This window comes from Natator depressus, chromosome 2 (genome assembly GCF_965152275.1).
Source record: "Natator depressus isolate rNatDep1 chromosome 2, rNatDep2.hap1, whole genome shotgun sequence".
NCBI lineage: Eukaryota > Metazoa > Chordata > Testudines > Cheloniidae > Natator > Natator depressus.
In genome coordinates this window covers 236248624-236273320 of record NC_134235.1, presented here as the reverse complement: position 1 = coordinate 236273320, position 24697 = coordinate 236248624, and the positions used below count along the sequence as shown (strand labels likewise).

General features: G+C 40.1%; 1 protein-coding gene and 1 long non-coding RNA gene across 14 annotated transcripts in view; one reads left to right on the top strand and one right to left on the bottom strand.

Annotated features, from left to right (window-relative positions):
• Positions 1-24697, top strand: part of PARD3 (par-3 family cell polarity regulator) — a 646254-nt gene that overhangs the window by 400665 nt on the left and 220892 nt on the right. For 7 of the 13 annotated variants that reach the window (XM_074946206.1, XM_074946205.1, XM_074946203.1 and 4 more), the window contains 3 exons: positions 3571-3710; positions 10457-10585; positions 14893-14931. In XM_074946206.1, the coding sequence (XP_074802307.1) occupies positions 3571-3710; positions 10457-10585; positions 14893-14931 (308 nt within the window). The remainder of the gene's footprint in view (positions 1-3570; positions 3711-10456; positions 10586-14892; positions 14932-24697) is intronic. The other 6 variants (XM_074946210.1, XM_074946208.1, XM_074946207.1 and 3 more) reach the window with 1 other exon arrangement.
• Positions 5423-12260, bottom strand: LOC141983262 (uncharacterized). The gene is made up of 3 exons (XR_012638330.1): positions 12147-12260; positions 6274-6401; positions 5423-5778 (listed from the first exon to the last, which is right to left on the bottom strand). It is a non-coding gene; the product is annotated as an uncharacterized LOC141983262 (long non-coding RNA).

Below are 24697 nucleotides of genomic sequence, written 5' to 3'. Positions count from 1 at the left end.
TTAAAAACCCACATTTTAGGTTTCATACTTATAAATGCAAAAGTAAAGCATCTTGAAGAAGAGGTCCAGCCATTTTTACACTCAACAGAGAGTACAGAGATTTCATAGTAGACAAATACAACTGGAAATGTTATTTCATCTGTAGAAATGAGCAGCTGGGATGATGCATATGGGAGAAAATTTAAAACAAAAAATCTAAAATGAAATTTAATCAAAATTTGTAGATGTGTAATAGCATTAAAATACAATTGTTTTTTAAAAAAAGGAGGGGGGCAGGAGGACACCCAATAATCATCTTGACTATAGGGGGAACATAAAGCTTTTATAAATCAGCCCAGCAAAATTTATCCTGAAAATGTATCTGCCTAGGCATTAAAAACCTATAAATCAACTGTTTATAGTGATGAGTAGAGTTAAGATTTTACTTAGTGTTTAAAAAATAAAATCATTAACCTTATGCGAGTGGACATGTAGAATTCTGTAAGGCTTTAACAATAGCTGTGCTAAGCACACTTGCAATATGAAAATGTGAGGTCCAATTTCCCCCCCCCCAATGGTGTGTGAACTGTGGATCTGCAATGACATAATAATGCGTCAAAGGGAATTAAGATTAACCATGAAAAGACATAGTCTTGGACATGCACTCAAAGCCTTAACATTATTTAGAAACTTGAATATCTTGAAAACTATATCAATACGTAGCCCAAAAAATTGTTTTTAACCCACAACCGAGATTCTTTAAAATAAGAAAGGGATAAACACTGCAAAGGAAAATTATTGAGAAATCAGTCCATAACCATAGGCTTCTGCATGTCATCTTCACACTCTTGGAAGGAAGTGAAGAATTATATGAAAATTTTGCAAGATCATTAAAATACCAGGATCTCCTAAGCAAAATATGGTGGCTGCAGAATTTATATCTTTTTCCATCTTTCCAAATAGTAACATTGACAAATTCTGTAGTGTCTAGAAAGTGGATGAAGTTTTTCAAACTATTCGCATAAATATCTTGAGTCCTATCGAGCTCAGGGAGACCAATTTATTTCATGTTAGGTTAGCACATAACAATTGCTCTGCCCCAAACTTTCTGAACAATATCAATCACATACCCTTACTTATGGATGATAGACATCAAAGTATTTTTCTTCATTTTGTGCAGGAAACTGAAGCTTTATTAAAGAATTGTAATTTTTTTCATCTCCTGTCTTAAACTCTTTCTACAAAGACCATCTTGATTTAATATTCCAAAATCTTTCCCCAGATTATTGGAGTGCCTGGTCAACATGAGATTTTTTGGGGGTTGTGACTTGGAAAAGACACTGCTCTTTCTGGCTGGCAGAGGGTTGGGTTTTTTTTTTTAGATGGCTTTTTAATAGCATATTTTCAGTGGTGGTTGTCATAAAGTAAGATTCCAATTTCAGTTTATAAGAGTTTTATTCTTTTAAACCCTTTAGGCCATGATATTTACTTAAGAAAATTCTTTGTAGCTCAGATTTACAAAATTGTGACTGGTAATTAGTGGGCACCTCATTTGAAATACTTTAGAAGGACCTGATTTTCTACAAGTGCTGTTCATCCACCTCCTGAAAATCTGGCTCTGTGGGTACCTCTGGACTGAAATAAAAGACCTACAGTTGGCCCTGGTCAGCTGACTCAGGCACCCAGGTCTGAGCCCTCCCACCTCATGGGGTCCCAAAGTATGGGCTTCAGCCAAGTCTGAACGTCTACACCGCAGTTTTACAGCTCCATGAGTTTAAGTAAGCTGACCCGGGCCAGCCATGGGTGTTTAATTACTGAGTAGACGTATTCAGTAAGGTGTCTCAAGGAGTCTCTCTCTGTCTCAAAATCACTCATTACTCCTGAAATCTTGGCCATTGCAATATGTTCATCTTTTCTGCTGAAGGTGATGCTTGTGAATTTTATGTAAGAAAATAAATGAAATCCACTTTTGTATCCTAAATTAATTGATACATATTTTATTTTACAATTTATAAAATGTGTTGTTAATAAATCTGTGAGCATATACAGTTATGTACGTCTTTGGGTTCATGTACAAACAAGGACATCAACATATGCATCAATGTCAACTAAACTGGATTCCAACCTCTTTGGTATATGTAAATATGACCCTACTCACTCAAAAAAAATAGATAAAGAGATGCTCATGACACTGTATCCTGAAAGTCTACAAATTCAGGCTTTGCATTAAACAAATTCCAGGTTGCATACCCTCCACAGAGAATACTACATTCATCTTCCTCAAAGTTCAGCTCTTGGGACTGTTAACAGGAGCTCCCAGCTGATCTCAGTTACTGAGGTAGAGGTTGTCTCTAAGGTGAATGGGAACCAAACTATAGGGGACATTATAAATCTAAGGTGAAGATGTCATCTTTCTCCAGCAGCTGTGTGCTCCATAAGTGGCTATGTACATTCTGTACTAGATGAAAAATTCCAAATGGTCCTCAATGATAACCCCATGGTGGAATGTTGAGGTTATCTAATGTGGAGGTCACAAACCCACCGATAACTGTGGGACAGTTGAAACCAAAAAGATAAAGTAAAAATTTTTCATAGCCTAGTGGAAAAAACCCTTTCTAGCCACCATGGCGACTTGTGAATCCAGGAGTTAGTCTGCTGCAAAAGTAACCCTGGGCTGTACACCACATTGACCAATTGTGGGTATATCACTTTATTAACGGGCAACTTCACCTATGGGAACCCTCCTGTTATTTCTTCATGCCTCCCAGGATCACTTCCAACTTCTCTAAATTGAGCTTTAGCCAGGCAGAGAAACTGTAATAATCTGTGTCCAGCAAAAGAGACATAAACTTGAGTGCAATCTCAATAGCACTGAAGGCTAGACAGTCTCACTATCTTCCTTAGAGGCATTATATAACATAATGTTGAACACAATGGAAGGAAGCATGGAACCCTGTGGTAGCCCACATCAGAGAGTATTCAGGGTGGATGAGCAATTGATAATACATTCTGAGGCCTATCTGAGTGGAAAGAATGGAACCGCTGAACTGTTTCCATCCATCACTGCCAGAGTCCATGGATGAGTTGGCAAAACCTCATGGTCAGCAGTATCAAACTGCTAACATTGCTAAAAGAGTCATTGTAGAAGGAGAGTAGATTATTGACCAATGAAATCAGTGAACTCTTTGTACTAAATCAAGGACAAAATCCAGACTGACAAGGGAGAGGAAGTTAAGGAATGCCAGATCTGCTTTGCCCTACTTCCATCTCATTCATCTTAATCAAAAGTGGAAGTTTGGAGATATGGCAATGAGCAGGAAATTCCCAGTACAGAGATTTCATGAGAAAGGGCCCAACAGTCATTTGTGTTGTAAGACGGGGGCCCTAAGATTCAAAGTTGTTGTTATTTCCAGGTATTACATTTTCACATTTTTCTGTGAAGCATTGTTAGGCAGTATTTTTATAAGGCTTCTGTATGTAATTGTCACAACAGAAAATATTGGCAACGAATGAATTAGAATTAATATGCAGTATAATTAAATGAATATGCACTTCTTAGACAAATGATAATGCTTTATATTGTTTATGCAGGTACAGAAGGCTTGGGATTTAGCATCACTTCAAGAGATGTACCAATTGGTGGCTCAGCTCCAATTTATGTGAAAAACATCCTTCCAAGAGGTGCAGCTATTCAAGATGGGAGACTGAAGGCTGGAGACCGACTTACTGAGGTGATGAAATATTGTATACTATTCCTCTAGTCTAGTTCAAAAGGCGCTTTCTGTATTTTGGCATGAGTCACTGAATTAGTTCATTTAAAATATATTATCCCAGGAAATGTAACAAATTAAGGGCTGTATATTTGCAACAGGGCACATATTTAAAAGGAGGGTCCCCAGCCAGGTTAAGAGTAATGATTTTACAAAACAAATTTCTTTAAATAGAATCATAGAATCGTAGGATGGGATGGGACTTGAGAGGTCATCTAGTCTAATCTCCTGCACTCATAGTAGGACTAAGTATTATTTTAGAGTAGACCATCCCTGACAGGTGTTTGTGTAACCTGATCTTAAAAATCTCCAATGATGGAGATTCCACAACCTTCCGAAGCAAGCTATCCAGTGCTTAACCATCCTGAGAGTTAGGAAGTTTTTCCTAATGTCCAACCTAAACGTTCCTTTCTGCAATTTAATCCCATTGTTTCTTGTCCCATCCACAGAGGTTAAGGAGAAAAAAAAATTTCCCCTCTTGTAACAGCCTTTTATGTATTTACACCAGTTCTATCACTTTCCATAATTAAAAATGAATTGACTTTTAAAATCTAGTGCACTTTTCACCTTTCATGCTGTTTATTTTTTGTACCAGCAAAATGCCACAGTGTTGGATTGCAAACATCATAGGGGGTTGTTTATAGGTTCAAGGGAAGAAACCCTACTTCCATTAGAATTTTTCTGAAATCATGTGGATGGAGGTACAGTAGTTGTTCATTAATAAAGGGTAAATTGTCATTGTGCAATCTGCCTTGAGTAAACTGCAGACCAGGGGAGGAATTGAGTCTCAGAGTCCCAGTTCTCTCATTGGCTTCCCACTTTCTCCAGATACATTGCTAGCTTGGTCAATGGCAGCCTCTTGCCTCCACCCATTCCCTGCCTGTGCACACACTTGGATCTGCTAGGTGCATGCCCTATGGATTCAGAGGACTGTGGGGCAATCCCTACTTTCCTGTGTAGGGCAAAGCATTTTTTTCACAGAATTATTGCAAGGGGATAAAATTGGGAACAGTTTGATCATTAGAGTTTTTTTATAAAAGCTTGATTTTTTTGTAAGACACAAATTTTGGTATGTCAAGGTTCCTTCCCCACTCTGAACTGTAGGGTACAGATGTGGGGACCTGCATGAAAACCCCCTAAGCTTATTTTTAGCAGCATAGATTAAAACTTCCCCAAGGTACAAACTATTTTACCTTTTGCCCTTGGACTTTATTGCTGCCACCACCAAGCGTCTCACAAATATATAACCGGGAAAAAGCCCGCTTGGAAACGTCTTTCCCCGCAAAATCCCCCCCAAACCTTACACCCCCTTTCCTGGGGAAGGCTTGATAAAAATCCTCACCAATTTGCGTAGGTGAACACAGACCCAAACCCTTGGATCTCAAGAACAATGAAAAAGCAATCAGGTTCTTAAAAGAAGAATTTTAATTGAAGAAAAAAAGTAAAAGAATCACCTCTGTAAAATCAGGATGGTAAATACCTGACAGGGTAATCAGATTCAAAACATAGAGAATCCCTCTAGGCAAAACCATAAGTTACAAAAAGACACAAAAACAGGAATATACATTCCATTCAGCACAGCTTATTTTCTCAGCCATGTAAACAAAACAGAATCTAACGCATATCTAGCTAGATTACTTACTAAGTTCTAAGACTCCATTCCTTTTCTGTTCCTGGCAAAAGCATCACACAGACAGAGAGACCCTTTGTTTCTCCCTCCCTCCAGCTTTGAAAGTATCTTGTCTCCTCATTGGTCATTTTGGTAAGGTGCCAGCGAGGTTATCCTAGCTTCTTAACCCTTTACAGGTGAAAGGGTTTTTCCTCTGGCCAGGAGGGATTTAAAGGTGTTTACTCTTCCCTTTATACTTATGACAAGGTACAAAATAAGTGTCCCTTTAAGGATGTAGATGAAACAAAGGGCATATGTCTCCTGCTGCTTTGGAATCGTAAGATCTCCCCTCTTCTTTCCAACTAAAAGGTGCGGCTAGTCTTTGAATGCTGGGGAAGGTGTTGCAACACTGGAAAAGTGCTGAAACAAAACAAACAAAGGGAAAACAATGAGAAATGCTCTCTTTTATTTATTTATTTATAAATATTTATAAATATTCATTATTTATTAATGGGCATTTGGGAGGGTTGGGAGGCTTTGAGGCTGAATATCTTGTTCAGTATTGGGAAGTGGAGTGCTTTTGCTTTGTAATATGGTCTTGCAGACTTATGGTCTGTTTGTTGCTTTTTTGTTTTTGTTTTATATGACCTTCAGGGTGTAAGGATTGCATTTGTAATTTACGACACTGGCTTCTAAAGCCTGGTATTGGTGTTATTTTATGGTTCCTTAAATGCAAATAAATTAGAGGAAAAAACACAATTGAGGGAACAGTGGGGGCCAGAGAGAAGATTGTAAGAAAAAAATCGTAAAGTAGAGCATCACAGATATTGGAGATAGGGAAAACAGAGTAGATTGAGAGAGCAAATCAAAGCATGTACTTGTTGTTTGATAGAAAAGTCAGTTAAAAACAAATACCTGTTACCCTTTCAGGTTTACTTGCAAAATTCCCTGCTCTCCATCCCCTCTGCTCCTGCAGATGAGATCGTTGTAGTGTCATATTGCTTCAGGGTGGAGATTCACATTCTGTCACTTACAATATTGAGCTGAAATAAGATGTTCTGGTGTCAAACAGTCAGCTTGAGCCAACATTTTCTTTTAAATATTGGTCCAAACTTGTCCCTGATGTAACTCCATTTCATTAACTATAACTTACAATGGGGGATGGATTTTGACCTAATATCTTTTATTTAGATTAATTGTCACTTCCAAAATGAGTTGTTTATTCTCTTTCATGTCTGTCCGCTAAGATTTCTTTTGTCACTTCTGCACTTGATATCGCTACATTTACCATTTGTCTTCTTTCCAGCTGAGTGCTTGTGACAGGGTGCTAGGAGCCTAGTGCTGACCCTGTATTCTGGCACTAAGGCACTAGCTATTCCCCTTAGAGTGGATTTAATTGAGAGATGGGTGTGCAGTGGCTTAATTAGGCAGGAGGCTGACAAGCCAGTGAGAACAATCAACCCATCAGATGGGAACACTTAAAGGAGAGGAGGCTGGCAAGGGCTAGGGCAGTGGTGCCCAAACTTTTTACCTCGCGCCCCATTTACCCCTGTCCATCCTTCCCCTTCTCCCCCCAGCCACGGTTCAGACCCTAGGCCGGGAGAGAGACCATTGTTGGGGCAGGGGGCGAGGCTGGGACTGGGAGTGGAGCTACAGCTGGGGATGAAGGCCTGGGCTGGAGCAGAGTTGGGGCAGAGCGGGGCTGGGTGGTGCTGTCTCCCCGCCTCCCATGGGTTCTGGCCCAGGCCCTGCTGTGCCCCCCCTGAATGTTTCTCCACAACCCCCTAGGGGGACATGCCCCACAGTTTGGGGACCACTGGGCTAGGGGGGATGCAGGATGTCAGGATAAGGGTATCTTTCCCTCTCTGCCCCTGGAGAGTGGATTAAGGGGGTGGTTTATATCCACTTGTATTTTGTTGCACAAGGCTGTACTGATGAACTGATGATGGAGGGGACCTAATAACTAACACACTGGCGCTTATAAACCTGGACAGTATCCCGCCTGTTTGTGATGGTCAAAGGGGTGGAGAAGGGAGCTCCGTTACAGTGCCATATATGCATAATATATTTTTTCAAGACACTGGTCAACCAAAGACCTTTTTCTGATTCACAGCATTCCTACCTTCCCTTCATTTCTATTTTTTCCCTCTCTACCCATTTCTTTCATCCTTCCCCAGGCTCTCCCCAAAGTCAGTGTTTCACCCTCTTGTTGCTTTGGTCTTTTCTCAGTCTGTGACTCACCTCCTTATACCAACACAGCAGTGAAATAAAAATTCACAAGGCCTCTTATTGAGTTTAGTTTGCTGCTGCACCAACCTATGGAAAAGCCTAAGAAAGTGAAACTGACCAGATTTTACAAATTTCACTTTTCTAATCTTTGTGAGCAGCAGAGCAAAGTGAAGCCAGCAATATCTCTTGACAATTTCACTTGGTAGCTTGCTCAGGAGTTGAGCAGAGTATCAGGGGAGGAGGCAAGAGGCAAAGGCTGTCAGCATGCCAAAGCAACAGGGTTTTGCATTCCACCCTATAGCATGTTTATCTGTGGTTTCTTCCCTCTGTTATACAGGGACAGAGTCTACTCTGAAAACATGTTTCATATATATCCGCTGTGCAGTCTGTTACGTGTCTGTGGAGGGAATGCTAATTACAAGATAAAACTTGGGTCTCCAGGTTTCCATGTGATGTTGCATCAATACATTGTCCAGTAGAAGATTTTTTTGATGTATAGTAGTTGTCACTATCAAATATCTATCTGTTTAAACAAAATGTCACATAAATCCACGTTTGAAACACATCTTTGATGCAGTTTAAAAAAATTCAGTGTTCTTTAAATAATAATCATAACATTCTTCATAATTTGGGTGAAAAACACAGGTTAACATGCCAGCATTTTACTTGGGTTTCTATTTGGCTATGCAGTAGGTTTTTTTTTAAAAAAAAAAAAAGAGAGAGAAGGTTTTCACAAGTACAAGGGACAGGTAGGTTCAACTCCCATTTAAAGTTGATGGGAATTAAGCTACTAACTCCCACTTGTGCCTTTGAAAATCTCCCTGAAAAACATGTATGTGGGGTGTGACCATAAAGCCCTTCGTGTCAGCTGGCAGGGGGGGTTACAAGAATATCCTAATCCTGGAATGTGCATTCTGGTTTACCAAAGAATATACTGACAGGTTTCAGAGTAACAGCAGTGTTAGTCTGTATTCGCAAAAAGAAAAAGAGTACTTGTGGCACCTTAGAGGCTAACCAATTTATTTGAGCATAAGCTTTCGTGAGCTACAGCTCACTTCATCGGATGCATACTGTGGAAAATACAGAAGATGTTCTTATATATATATACATGTATAAGAACATCTTCTGTATTTTCCACAGTATGCATCCGATGAAGTGAGCTGTAGCTCACGAAAGCTTATGCTCAAATAAATTGGTTAGTCTCTAAGGTGCCACAAGTACTCCTTTTTTAAAGAATATACTGTGAGGTCGTAAATAAAAGCCATGGTCACACTAGTTCATATCCTTGTGAAATGTATGTACCAATGCTATATGTAAGAAGTTATCTATCTGTGCTAAAAATATGTTTCTGAAATCCGAATTAAAGCAGAGTGGACAAACAGGTTTCTGCCCAGCAAAGGATGTTTATTCACTTGTCTCTGTTGGTCTACATGTAAATTAAGCATTGTAAGTTAACACAATAGGGAGTCATTTACATGCAAAGTCAGCGGGAGGATGTGAAGGCAGCAGGAAGGCAGCAGGCTGGAGAATTAATTACAGGGGTAGGGAGAGGAGTTATCCTGACTCTGAGGAGCAAATGGTGAAACAGTATTGCCAACCCCAAATGTTCAAAAAGCATGAGTCAGGCTCACTAACAATCATGAGATTATGTACAAATATTAGATTTGGTGTTCTTTTTATTTGCCTTCTGCTTTTTGAGTCTTGAAGGTGCACTGGGGTCACATTTTGAAGCTTTCTCCACAGCCATGAAGGCTAGAAACTTCTTTTTTTTTTTAAAAAAAAGAATGAAGGCTGAAATGATCATATATCCACTTGACTCTAGGACTTGGGCCTTTAAGGAAACAATTATCATGAGACTCAAAACAAAATCACGAGAGTTGGCAACATTAGGAATATAAGGAGAATGCAAGGAAGGAAGGGACACCTCTTTATCTTGCACCTAGGAAGTAATCGAGCAGTGTGATTACATCCATGAAAACAGGATCACAACCAGCCTTGGCTGAATTGTTGCAAAGGATATTTGGGGTGAGACTGTTAGCCTGTTAAGTTTAGTCTCTAGGGACCGTGTTATGATTTTGTTTTATATGTAACCCTTCTGTTTCCATTATCCTTACTCATGATCTCTTGATCTTTGATCATAAACTTATGTTTGGTTTCACTATATATGTATCTCAGTGATGTGGCACTGTACAAGGAGCTGATTCTGAATTGAATCATTCAAGCTATTGTGTATACTAGTCCCCTGAAGACAGTATATCTGAGTGTTTTGTGGACAAGGGGTTGAACACTACAGGGGAACGCTTCAATGGGGCTCTGGGATTGGGGTGCACGTATTGTTAACCTGCAAGACAAAATAAGGTCTGGCAGAGCCCAGAGGAGCTCATTTGGGTGGATAAATGTCTGCAGGTGTGAGGGAGCTGACCCACAGTTAAGCACAAGCAAGTCTCCGTCTTGCTGAAGGTAACTTGGTGACTCACAATCCTGGGCACCTCGAGAACCATCACAGGGGACAGTTCCACTTCTGCCGCACACGCTCTGTTCTTGAGCATAAAGACGCCTGAGATCTCCAGAGTTGTCAGTGTGACAACTTTCCTGGTCATCTCTTTCTCTTGAATGCTAGAAATCATGAATAGAAATGTAAGACCAGAACCACGAATATTATGCGTTTTCCTATAGATTCCTTGCTCCTACTGATCCCATTAGCAAAATTCCCATTGACTTGAAGAGGAGCAGATGCAGAGTCATTATGTTAGTTCCTTCTAGATTTGTAACAGAGTTTGGCCTCCAAGTGAATTGTGCTGTGTGATGGGTTCAGTAATATTTTCTAATGCTGGAGTCTTAGCAGTTTTATATGTTTTATTTGTCACAGGTAAATGGAGTTGATTTAACCGGCAAAACCCAGGAGGAAGCTGTCTCCCTGCTGAGAAGCACTAAGATGGGAGGGACTGTGAGCCTTTTGATTTTCCGTCTGGAAGAAACATTCCATCCAAGGGAACTGGTGCGTAAAACAGAGAGCATCTAGGAGATTTTAGATTAATTTAGGCAAATGGTCTGGTCCTGATACCTGCTGGTAAATGTGTGTGACCAGAAATGAAGACAAGAAAATCAGTTTTTGTTATTCTCTGGTCATGTTAACTTTACATGAACGTTTATTTTTTTTTAAGCTCTGGTCTTGGAATTGTATATTCACTAGAATATGTGACTGGGAGTTTTAAAATCAGATTATGGTGGTGTTTTGGGGGACAGGAAATGCTTATTACAAACAAAACTATTGCATGGACTTTACTTGAATACATGAGACAAGTGGATTATTTCATACCTTTCACATTCGCGAGTCTGTGTTTGAAAACTTATTGTTTGTCCTGCCACTTGATCAAAAAAATTTCTGAGCACTTAAAAGTAAGCCAGAATGGGCTGTATGAATGCTATGGTACCAAAAGAGGAATTTGCAAGAATAAAAGGTTATTATTTTAATATAAAGCATCCCCTATGTGGTATTGGACCCCCATTGTTATTAATTTAGCAGGGTAATTCACAGAATGTATTCTGAATAATCTGAGTGAAATGAAACAATCATTGTTTATTGCAACACCTGTTCAACTTGCAAAGTGTATACACATATTTCCCTGATTATTACCCATGATAACTTTTGTTATAAAAAGGTAGACTATGAATATAAACAGTATTATGTTTTATATTCAATTAAAGTGCTATGGTTATAAATATATAGCTATTAAAATAAATTGTTTGGATGCATTCTCATAAACAGGCAGAATAAGAGCAACTGTTGTCTTTTTTGGTGGGATGAACAAATTGTTTTATTTCTACAGGATTTTTAATATCTTGAATGCAGAAATAATGCATTTTTATTTGGCATTTTAAACCATTTAATATCAGTCCTTGTTCTGTCTTTTATCTTTCAAAACAGCATTTAACCCTAAAAAACTGTAGTGGTTGATAAGGCTGCAAATGAGCTAAATTTGTTAGCCTAATTCTTTTGGAATGTGACTTCAGGTACTGATATGTCATGGTTTCTGAAAGCTTTTCTTTAAAGACTGAATCAAATTGAATGGTATGGAAATCACATCACATGCTTCTGAATGGCTGGAAAGGTGAAAGCAATTGGTTTACAAGCTTCTGTGATGTAATTTTCACAATATTGATAACTTACAGTAAAGGTGAATGGAAATACTTTTGTGTGTTGTAAATAAACTCTTAGAAGCAAGAATATACCTTAATTTTGTATATATTATTTCTATATTAATCTTCCTGTTATAATACATAATGAATAGTAATGCATATAAAATCCTGTAAAGATTTAACTTCCTTGTATCTAGAATAGCCTAGAAGTACATGTTAACCGTAATATTTAATCAGTTTAATTTTAGCTTTACTGCTTATCTTTTGACATCACAAAGTGAATCAGCTCCTTTAAAAGAGCTGAGCCTCAGCAGCCTCCCTGCTGGTGCTGTGCTGATGCCACTCTCTGTGGTATTTTGACAGAGGTCAGTATAGCAGCATAGTCATGGCAGGTGGTAGATGGAGAAGTCTTTACTTACCTACATAATCAGAGGTCCAGATCATAAGCTGGTGTAAATTGCTCTAACTCCAATGGAGCTACAGCAAAATACACTAGCTGAGATTCTAACCCGGAATGTCTGATGAATCCTGATTGCATAAAGATTTGTTCATTCACACCTTGACATGACCAAGTTCCAACTCTGCTCGGCTGGCAGCTGTCATGGGGCATAATGAAGAGCATGAGTAGAGAAGTGGTGGGGAGCTGCTGAACTGACACTTGTTCTGAAGTGGTGCTTTTCCGTCTGCTAGTAAGAAATAATAAAGACAATTTGTTTGAAAACTATTCATCTTCTTGACTTTTATCAAAATTTCACATATAGAAGTTTTATATGGAAAAAAAATCTAAACTGTGTCTGTTTGCCTTAATGATAAATGTAATTTTTTACACATGGTCCAGTTGCAATACTTCGTCCTTTGTGTCCTCCCCACTTTCCCTCCATCTTTTCCATATTGCTTTATTATTTCTTACAAATAATACTGTAAGTACATTTAATGAGCAATATATAAACAGAGTTTTCATGACTATAAATACTCCATGAACATTTACTTGATACGATCTTGTGCATAAAGCACCGGCCTGGGAGTTGTCTGCTGACAGGAGCTCAATATTACAGCCATTTACACTTTGGCTACACTTGTATGGCTTGTCATGCTAATAAAAAGTTCTTTAGATTTGATTCGGGGAATCAGGGGTTGTGGATTCTGCTTTCTGTATGACTTTTGACAACTTAGCCTGGATAAATTCATGGAGGTTAAGTCCATTAATGGCTATTAGCCAGGATGGATAAGGAATGGTGTCCCTACCCTCTGTTTGTAAGAGGGTGGAGTTGAATGGCAGGAGAGAGATCACTAGATCATTATCTGTTAAGTTCACTCCCTTTGGGGCACCTGGCATTGGCCACTGTCGGTAGACAGGATACTGGGCTGGATGGACCTTTGGTCTGACCCAGTATAGCCATTCTTATGTTCTAACTTTGCCTTAGTACAAAACTTGCCTACATCACAGGAGAGTTGTGAAGCTTAATGACTTTAGAGCGTGTTGAGATTGTTGGCTGGGAGGAACTATGGAAGTACACAGTATTATTTATATATAGGTAATTAAGGGAATGTTTAAGCAAAGACTGTCTTGGTTTACTGTAAAATCTGTACAGTTTGTGTTGTCATATGTGCACATGAGAGAGAATAATTATTCAGCACCAGCAGCATTGAAACCTGCACTTACGTTGATCAGGATGCTCAGGCAAATAAAACACAAATGCAGGGAAGGAATTCCAAGTGGAGGCTGCAACTTTATTAATTCTAACTAACGGTGGTGATAGAACTATCACACCCTTCCCCAAAATGCCAGGCATTTTCTTGGGTCCACTGTGTTGATAAATGGCATCATGCCACATAGCCAGTTAATATGGGTTAGTCCTTTTCAGCTTAACCAATAGGACACAGACTTCCTCTGAATCCTCTTGCCCTTCCCCAAGAGGAGAATGAGGATGCCTCCAAGAGGTACCCCTTTGTGCCCAGTCCACAGAGGATGCAAATTATGTTACAGTTCTGAGAAAGTAGCTCTTTAGTGCAAGCTCTGGAGGCCCCAGGTTCAGTCCCCGGTTTCAGCCAAGATGGAGGCAGATGCGGATTTAAGGTCTCTCCTCTGCCCTGTGAGGTAGTAGTTCCACCTGCATATCCTGAATCCCTTACTTATGTTTATCTTTGAGAGCTCACCCTTTCATTCTTCTATCATCATTGGACACTGGCTGCAAGTTGTGGCTCACTAGATGTTCACATATAACATTAAATTTCTGTTCTTATTCCCAGTCCTTTTGGCCAAAAAACTGAGTATCCAGGATGCTGCAAGGAAGCCAGAAAACCCCAAATAAACTACCCCTAGCCAGCTTGCCATTTTGGACTAGAGAGAAAAAATCCTACCAAATAAGGCATTTGGCTAGACCCACAGCATCCTGGAAACACAGCTCGGCAATACCTCAGCTAGAGAGGGAGGGCTGAGCAGCAGTAGTGGCAAGATGGCCACTGGGTGCCTGGGTGGGCCTGGGCCTGTAAGAACCAGTCGGTTCCCTAAACACACCTCCAAACTGGCCTATGGGGAAGAATGTTTTTCCCCGAGGCCTGTACCCACGTGCACACTTAGGCTTAAGGAGAGGCTGATGGCAGTGGAAGGGGTCCGGTGTGGCTGAGCGTGAGCACTCCCTCTCCCCTCATGACCACAGGGTGTGGCCATTCCGTTACCAAACTCAAAGCCACGCTTCTGCTGAGAGAGGCGTGGGGCATTTTGACAGCAGATATTTCTTTAAAATGTTTGCACAAGATTGTCCAGGTTTGTACCATGTAAAGTGGCCTTAATTCAGCAAGGGGTGGCCAGCTGAGAACTCCCCCTGAGTAGGAGAAATCTCCTTTGGCATATAGGTAGTGTAAACAGCTGGGCTTTGTCGTGTGCCAACCACACCTTCATCACTCCTGGCAGAAATGGAGGGCACGGGGCTTGATAGGAGATGTGAATGTGGCTATGTTCCAAGGTCTGGTATAAGATTTGTGCCTGTGCAACTCTTACAGTGTGCCAGAGTCGGGTGGCTGTGGATCGCAGAATCCAACCAGCTCCCTACACTCCCCCATCTCCGCTACATGCCAGAATTGAGACCCTTTCCCTCTGCTAATAGACAGTGAATGTCTTATGTAGCCATGTTCTTATTTATTTTCTTTTTTTACTTCCTTTAGAGTGCAGAACAAAGCCAGTCACAAATTGCAAAGGAAACGGTAAGAGCTTTGTCTTTTACATCTCAGAAGACTCTCAAAATATTTTAAAATTTATATGGCACTTTTCCATCAATTAAAGTTTCACAGACCCTCCTTTCACATTCTATACTGTAGAGGGCTCTCTCTAGCCTTACATTTTAAACTTCTTTTTATTATGTAATTTGCAGTACTATTTGAAAGCCGCCTGGTCAGAAGACAGAGGCTAACAATTCAATAAACTGAGGATTTAGTCAGGATGTTTTAAAGAATCATTATGTGACTTAAGTTTGAAGTTAAGGCTGACATGTATCCTCATCTCAAGCCATTGTTTGTTGTTGCAAGTGATTTTTAAGGAATTGTGATGTAAGTTAAGGAAGTAGTAAGTTTTAGGAGGTTTGGATTGAGATCCCTTGGCAAAGTTGTGTACAGAGATTTCCATAGATCCACTGATACTCTCCAGGCAGAAATATCAGTCTCTTAATATTAAGAATACTAAAATATACTCAGTCATTTATTTCAAGAAATGCATCATCTTATGGAGTATTATTATAAAATAATACAATATATGCTTTTCATGTCTATAGTATCTTTCCTACAAGTGATACCTCAAAAACTTTCATATAGTTAGGTAACATGGTTGCTAAGTTAAATAATAAATGAGAGCAGGGAGATATTAAGAGTTAGAGGCAAGGGAGAAGAGAGATTTGGCAGGATGTGAAGTAAGATGGGGAGTTGGTGAGATATAGAAAAGTTATTTAATGTGACAGGGGCGCCTTCCCAACATGGGTGAGTTTAGGTGCAGAAAGAAAGTTGGGTCTAGGTGAGCAGAAGGAACAAGAGGAGTAGAAGTGCATGTCCATGAGGTAGATTGGAACAAGCCTTTAAAAAGTAATCAAGTCAAGGAGGGCAATTTTTAATTGGATCCTGAAATACATAATGGGGCAATGAAATTCTATAAAGATGAGCTTATTTTTGCATTTATTGGACACTTGAGAATTGGGCAGCAGCTTCCTCCATATGTTTGGCAACCTGAAACTTGAGGATGCCATGGAAAAGGTAGTTGTGGTAGTCAAAAGGAGAGATGGTTGAAGATGTATTCCTGGGTGGGAATAAAAACTGGACTCAATTTGGGAATTTAGAAGTGAGAATTTGTAACGGACAATGATCCTTCATTTTGCAAATGGTCTTTCTGCTGGAGTGATTGTGACCCAACAATATTTTATAACCATCACATACAGTATAATTTAGAGATTTCTACAAAGGCAGTTTTCCCCAGCTGCAAATCAATAACACAGTCACTGGTTTATTTGTTTTTTAAATCTTGTTTGTTTTGACTGCCTCTCCCCACTCTCCTTCCTTCTGCCTTATTCCATGTTTAGTTCTCCTGTCATTAGCTGTCTGGCCTTTCAGATTCGTACTCTTGCAGTTTCTGTTTTTGCACCCACTTCCAGTTCTTATGATGCTAGTTGTAAGTTTTGTGTCATGGAATTCACAGTAGAAGGCAGAGCGAAAATAGTAGCAGTAAGAGCAGTGAAGATGCTGGATCTGTGTAGATCAGGAGAGACAGGTGAAATACAAAAAATCTGCTCTTTTAGATTTAAAAACAAAACTGCCACAGTTATTCATGGTAGTTTTGTATTGTGTATATAATTTTAAAAAACCTGTTGAAATCACAAGCCAGGAATAGAACCTATATGTAGATATTAGTATTGCAAAAACCTAAGGGCATTGTTCAATTCTGCGTTACTCCAGATTTACGGTGATGAAATTTCATTGGCTTCAGTTTCATTGGAGTTACACCAGTGTACATGTAGAGAAGTGCAGTAGACAATCAGACCCTCCCAAATATTTGAAAATGAGTTTTTACTTCATTTTTCTTTAAGTATGAGTCCTTTCTTTCCAGCCACTCCAGAAGAGTACATGACTTTAGATTTCCCTCACTTTCACAAGATTATAGGCTCTGATTATTCCCATAATAACAACAATCAAGAACTTCCCCAAGGCATTAACCCTGCAGCATCTAAATTTGCTCATCAGTCACCCACCAGGAAGTACACCTTCATTTCTATCTGCAACCAAGCCCCAGCTAAGCATAAGGTCTTACCTTCTGCTTCACTGATGAACAAGAAAGAGGCCAAATTACTTCCGAACCATAGGTCTTGCCTATATGACATTTTGAAACTTTGGTTTCATGTTCTACTACTGCACCACTTTGATGGCCAATAATGAAACAAAATGGAAGAGCTGCAACTGTTGCTCCACAGGATGATTGTTTTGAATGTAGGAGATTGACCTTGGTAAAAAAAAAACCTAGTAATTTGTCATTACATATCTGTTTTGAAGCATATTTAATCTTGTTATAGAGCATTGAAATAAACTGTTAATTATACTGTGTAAAACATCTGCCAATTAATTCCCTGTCCCCCTTCTCTTTGAAAGTTAATTGTGTTTGGGTATTATTTTGCATTTACAGTTGTTTTCCTCTGTTTATTTTCTAAATTCAAACCTGCATGTTACCTGCATGTCAGTGTACTGCTAGGAAAACAATAATTTCCAGCTACCTGAGAATTTTACATTAAAGAGAGTCATGGTCTAGTGAAGCAGTTCTCAACCAGAGTTCCAGAACCCCTTGGGGGTCACAAGCAGGTTTCAGCGAGTCTGCCAAAATAAGCAAGAGAGGGGCCAGGGCAGAAAGCCAAAGCCTGAGCCGCACCACCTGGGCTGAAGCCGAAGCCCGAGCAACTTAGCTTCGCAGGGCTGCCTGCGGCATGAGTCCCTGGGCAGTTGTCCTGCTTGTTACCCCCTAACGCTGGCTCTGGCTTTTAATCTACTGGATATGCAGAAGAACAGTTGTTGTGGCACAGATGGGCTGTGGAATTTTTATCGCATGTTGGGGGAGGAGGGGCTCAGAAAGAAAAAGGTTGAGAACCCCTGGTCTAGTGGTCAGAGTCAGGGAATGAAAATGGGAACTCCTGGATTCCATTTCTTGACTCTTCCACTGGTTTACTTAGCAACAATGGGAAAATCACAGTCTCTCTGTATGCTTTTATATGTCTCTCTGTATTCCACATTTGTAAAATTGGCATAAATGAACCTTACCTCCAAAATTGGGTGCTTGTGAGGTTTGATTAGTACCTTGTTTCCTAAGGCCAGCTAAAATAGAAGGATGGTCTTGGGTTTAAGGCACTGGTTTGGTCGTCAGATCTGGGTTTGTATCCTGGCTCTGACAAAGACTTCCTCCATGAGTTGTTTGTGTGCAGTTTCCCATCTGTAAAAAGGGGATAATATTCCTTGCCTCAGATCGGTGTTGTAAGGAGAAATTCATAGATGTTTGTGAAGCACTCAAGTACTAAAACGATGGGGGAAAATATACCAGCTATTACCTAGAAAGACATGCTTTGCTTTTAGTTGTGAAGAGTTCAGGAATGAAATGATTGATAGTTGAAAATTTATTGGAGAGCCGTCCTCTGAAAGGCACTGCAAGTGGTAAGCATTTTCATTAAAATATCAGTCATGGTTCTTTCCTTGATATCCTCTTGGTATGTCTTTAACATGGCACTCACCTTCTATTCATCTCCGACCATTTGTCAGAGTATGTTTGAATTTGACTGCTTAATCTTTTGCATAAACCTGGAACATGGAATAGCTGAATACTTTGACATGATATTACTCCTGGGGGAATTCTGCACCAAAAAATCCAAAATTCTGCGCCAAAAAAAATCCAAAATCTGCATATTTTATTTGTCAAAATAATGCAATATAATCACACCAGTTTCACTTATTTTGGTAATTTACTTAAACCGCTGTACAGAAAAAAATCACAATAACTGTTGAACATTTCCTAAATACATGAAAGTTAAGTTACAAATACTTGATAACCAATACTCTGCATTCCAGTTATAATCCTGGATTTTCATTTAAATTACATTACTTTTATGTTGGTGTTTGGTGTTCTGTAAAGTAGATTGTCGCTTTAAATTGCTCAGACTTTCACACATGAAAGTCATACAGTTTTGCTAATCATTGCCCTTCATTTTTTTTTTAATGGATAAGTAAAATAGATCACGAGCTGTAATCTAACCCCATTGTGCCTGTCTGACACCGGGGAAAAAAGGGAGAAAGCACATAGACCTTCCTAGGTGAGGATTCCGTTACTGTCATTTACAATAAGGTTCCTTTACACCACTCTGGCAAGGTAAAGGAGGCTTAGTTAACTAACAAAGGGAACCTTAGCAGCCTGCTTGCTTAGTTGTTGCATTTCTGCTCTGCCTCAGGGACAGAGCCTGCTTCACACAGACCTATGCCTCCAAGTCCAGGACGCAACAACAGCAAGCGGGAGGGACAGAGTGAGTGTCTCTCACTTGTTCACACACAGGCACATGCCCAGCCCCACCCTCTTAACATCTCTCCACGGACACATGCACGCTCAGCCTCCCTCCTCCTCCTTGTCGTGATCTTCTCTGCGGCTGGCTGCTCCCAACAGACACACCCAGGCTGCTGCAGAAGTGGCATGTGTTCCCCACAGATTTCTTTGCTCCCCCATTTTTCTGCGGAGGAGCCATGAAATCTGCAGAAGTTATAAATTCTGCACCCCTGGAGGGGCGCAGAATCTCCCCTGGAGTAACACTGATATTTTGCCCAAGGGGAGAAGTATCAGTTCTCATCACTTCTTTTAGAGGTAATTCATACAGATCTTTAGTTTACATGGAAGCTTTGCCCTGTGGAAGAAATAGAGCTGTCTCTTTCACAAGGAGCCTGAATTTCTTACAGGTGCTGAGCACCTATATTCCTCATTGAGTTCAACTGGAGCCATAGGTGCTCGGCATGTTTGAAAATTGAGCCCATGCAGTATAGTCTGAATAGTTTTAACCTATATGCATATACTGAGGACAGCACTGACATTTCATGTGGGATGTTATTACCAGATGGGGAGAGGTTTGCCTGTTGATGAGGTTGGCAGTGTTATTTTCTCTTATGTTGATTTTCTGTATCATGAATGATTGATGCCGATTATTTTTTATAACTTTTTGTTATATAAGGAAGAGATGCAGCTTTTGTCTTCTAATAATTTGGTACTGATAGCAAGGGATGTGAGGGTGATTGCACTGGCTTCAAAGCTTTTTTTAGGGTAGTTTTGAATGGCTTTAGATTACATTTTTAATAAAGATGCAATCTAAGGAATTGACAGCTTTTTTAAAAAAAAGAGAATCTGTAATTTTCTGCAGGATACTGCTGTGTGTAAACTCTCTTACCATTGGACATAGAATATTACTGAATGACTTACATGGAGGACTAAAGAAGATAGCAGTCCAAAGTGAATGATGTATATAACAAATTTAACATTTTCCGTTTGTGAATTTTCTTGAAATGAATCAGTTTCCATGGATAATTCCTATCCAGTAGTCAATCATAAGCAGCTTGCTGAAATTATAAGATACTTGAAATTCAAAATTCAATCTGTTGGTTAGATTTGATTTGGCATGTAGGTCACATGGTATTTTGTTCCATGGTTGGATGTGCAAATTTTAGGATTAGTTTTCTAATTTGAACACTTATGTTAAAAATGTAAAATTTTCTTACTGCACTGTGGGCTCTGAAGTCTTCAAGTATGAGTTCTTCCTTGGTACCCAATCCAGGAAAGTCCCTGAGAGGTGAAGGGGCTTGCCAACATCACCCAGAAAGACAATTTAAATACTTTGTTTCCATGACCATTCCTGCCAGTGAAGTTATTTGGTGGAATATTGGCGGAAAGCAAGCCTACAGGGGCATAAACACAGGCCACAGGATATTAAACTTTTTTTTTAATTATTCAAGAGAATAGCCATGGAAAATTTTTTTATATTGCCTCAGCTTTATTAACATTATTTTGTACAGCAAGCCGGTGGCTCAATATGGATTTAAATCAGGGGTGGGCAAACTTTTCGGACTGAGGGCCACATTGGGGAGTGAAACTGTATGGAGGGCTGGATAGGGAAGGCTGTGCCTCCCAAACAGCCTGGCCCCCCCCCATCTGCCCCCTCCCACTTCCCACCCTCTGACTGCCCCCCTCAGAACTCCCCACCCATCCAACACCCCCCGCTCCTTGTCCCCTGACTGCCGCCTCCCAGGACCCCCCCACCCCAAACTCCCCCCCACCCCCAGGACCCCACCCCCTATCCAACCCCCCCCTGCTCCCCGTCCCCTGAATGCCCCTGAGCCCTATTCACACCCTATCCCCTGACAGGCCCCTCGGGACTCTCACGCCCTATCCAACCCCCCCCCGTTCCCCATCCCCTGACCGCCACCCCCCAGAACCTCTGCCCTCTCCAACCACCCCCTGACTGCCCCCCAGGACTGCCTACCCATTATCCGCCACCCCCTTACTATGCTGCTCAGAGCAGCAGGAACTCGCAGCCGCTCCGCCTGGCCGGAGCCAGCCACGTTGCCCATGCGGCGGTGTGGCTGCGGGGGAGGTGGGAACAGCAGGGACACCAGGGGCTAGCCTCCCTGACTGGGAGCTCAAGGGCCAAGCAGGATGGTCCCGTAGGCCATATTTTGCCCAACCCTGATTTAAATTAAGGTCACCATCTTTACAACTTTGACCTCTGGAAAAAGCAAGTCTGTTACAATATCACGAGGCAGATATTCAACATAAGGACATTAGAATCGCCATGCTTGGTCAGACCAATGGTCCATCTAGTCCAATATCCTATCTTCCAACAATGGCCAATACTGATGCATCAGAGGAGATGAACGTAACAGGGCAATTATCTAGTGATCCGTCTCCTGTTGTCCAGTACCAGCTTCCGGCAGTCAGAGGTTTAGGGACACCCAGAGCATGGGTTTGCATCCCTGACCATTTTGGCTAATAGCCATTGATGGACCTATCCTCCATGAACTTATTTAATTCCATTTTTAACTTATTTATACTTTTGGCCTTCACAACATTCCCTGGCAATGAATTCCACAGGTTAACTTTGTATTGTGTGAAGAGGTACTACCTTATGTTTGTTTTAAACCTGCTGTCTAATTTTACTGGGTGACCCTTGTGTTAAAATAACATTTCCTTATTTACTTTCTCCACACCATTCATGATTTTCTATCCTCACCTCATGATGCAACATCAAAATGTTCTGAAGTTGCTTTACACAACACTGCGATGCGATGAAGCTAACCCACCCTGAAAGATAATTTTAGGGTAGTTTTAATAGAGTGTTTGTGGTATGTGGCCATAGCCAAGTCATGGATTGCTTAGTGGATTCTAGCATGAAAGTCAACAAGGGAAGGAATAGTAGGTAGTTTGTGTGTCCCTAAGAAACTTTTCCCTGGTCAACCAAAGAGAACAAAGGGTCGGGGCCTGCTAAGCCAAAAGCCGTTTCTCCCCTCCATGTCATTTCTATCATGACAGCTGTGGTCCCCTAGAATCTCCAGCTGGTCTCAACAGACCCTGTCCATTGGTCGTGGGGACTGCTTGTCTAAATGTTAAATGTTTGTGTTTGCTAAAATTTGAAGATGTCTGGGTCCTGCATTTCCCTCTCTTGTGGGCAGACCGGGGCGGAGTAGGGGGTGAAGGTGCGGGAGGAGGAGGATGGGGGTTTAAAAATCAGTTTGCATGTGGTAGGTGAGGGGGCAGGAGTCTATTACTATTTATTATTTGTTTTACAGTAATAGCTGGAGGCTTCCAACCAAGCTTAGGTTCATTTGCGTTTGTCACCATTACACACACGTGGTACGGTACAGTCTCTGCCCTGGTGAGCTTACAGCCTGAATAGATGAGACAGACAAAGGGCAGAAAGGGCAACAGAGGCACTGAGAGGTTGAAGTGATTTGGCAAGGTTACCTGGCAGGTCAATGGCAGAGCTAGGAATAGAACGTAGGTCCCCTTACTCCCATACTCAGTGCCCTTATATACTGATGTTGCCTCCGTTGGAAGTTGTATTGTGCTCCCACCACAAACTGCTGCAAAACCAGGATTTTTTCCTTTGATTCACAGGTTTTCTCTCAGATATGTCACCTTTTGCTGTCTTCCAGGTCATACTATGGGAGACATGTTCAGGATTAGGATCCTGTGTGATCAGTGTGCTGGGCACTGAAGTTCTTTCATGAACTGGAGATAGCTTGGAAAAGAGAGCTATTTTATGGGCTTTCTGGGTTGAGCCACATGCCATTGGATTAATGCCCAGGTTTTCAGTTCTACAGTGTAGAAGTCTGTGAAGTATCAGGGTTATTTTTACCACTACTTATGGGTTGTAGTACATAGTGTGGGAAAAGTTTGAGTAAGAGCAAAATCTAAGATAGAGCATGTTAGCTTTAATTGTACTCATTGTAATAGCTACCACTGACCATTACCTGTGTGATCCAAAGTAGTTGATGATTATTACACTGATTTCACCTGTTTCACAGAGTTTGGAAATGTTTAATAAGCAGGATGTGTATAGCAGTGGTTCTCAATCACAGGTACCCAGAAGGCTTCCAGGGGGTACATCAACTCATCTAGATATTTATCTAGGTTTACAAAAGGCTACCTAAAAAGCACTAGTGAAGTCCATACAAACTAAAATTTCATACAATGACTTATTTATACTGCTATACACTATACACTGCAATGTAAGTACAATATTTATATTCCAGTGTATTTATTTTTATAATTATATTGTAAAAATGAGAAAGTAAGCAATTATTCAGTAATTGTGTGCTGTGACAGTTCTGTATTTTTATATCTGATTTTGTAAGCAACTAGTCTTCAAGTGAGGTGAAACTTGGGGTATGCAAGACAAATCAGATTCCTGAAAGGAGTACAGTAGTCTGGAACGGTTGAGAACCACTGGTTTATAGAGTTCTGATCAATTGATTTAAATATTGATTTTAAACTAGTTATAATAGTCATTGTAAGTGAATAAATCCACAGGTCAGAACAATAGTTGTGTGATCGTGAAAAGAAAAATATTAGTATAGACAAGCAGTGGTATTCTTATACCCAGGTAAATAAGAAAACACGTGGAAATACTTAGACTTCTGCTTTCACAAAGCTTTGATTTCATACTAAATGAAAATCACATGTTAACATTTTTGTTCCTTTGAAAAATGCCTGCAAAATATTCTTTCACTTGCACTTTTATTATCCATTTTAAGCATTAAATTGAAAGCATCTTTGAAGATGGGCTATGTGTTTTTGCTATCAAACTGAAATTTCTTTTGCATGTTCATGAACCCAAATCCTTTGCTTCAAAATGAATCACAACTAGTAAGACAGCAGGATTATGTCAATGCTAGTTCAGTAAAACACTGTACTAGTATATAAACAAATTCCTAACTTAATCTGGATACAACATGCAAATAATTTCTCTTTGCTGGGATTAAAATTTAAGCAGACCACATTTCCCATAAAATGTTAAAAAAAAAAAAAACACCACCAAAACCACTCATTTCAAATATAGTTTTTGATATTTAGCAGCTGCTATTTGATTTGTACAGACTGCAGTCTCTGCCAGATGTGACATATTAACTTAGCTAATATGAATGATGACTCTTGGTATATACGTGCAAATAAGGTTCATTATTGTTTGTTTAACATATGGGGGAAATTAAAATACTTAACCTAGGAAGAGTTAGGGAGGGAAAGAGAGCACAAGATTTTTTATATTAGTCAGTTTTGAGGAAATTCAAGGTAAGTTCTACATCAATTTATAACTAGACAAATAGATACTTTAAGCCAGTAAAACCTATAATGCAAAAAAAGATCGTAACATACTACAAATCATTTTCTTTCTCTTTTAAAAAGTATTTTTTAACAGAGGGAAACGTAGAT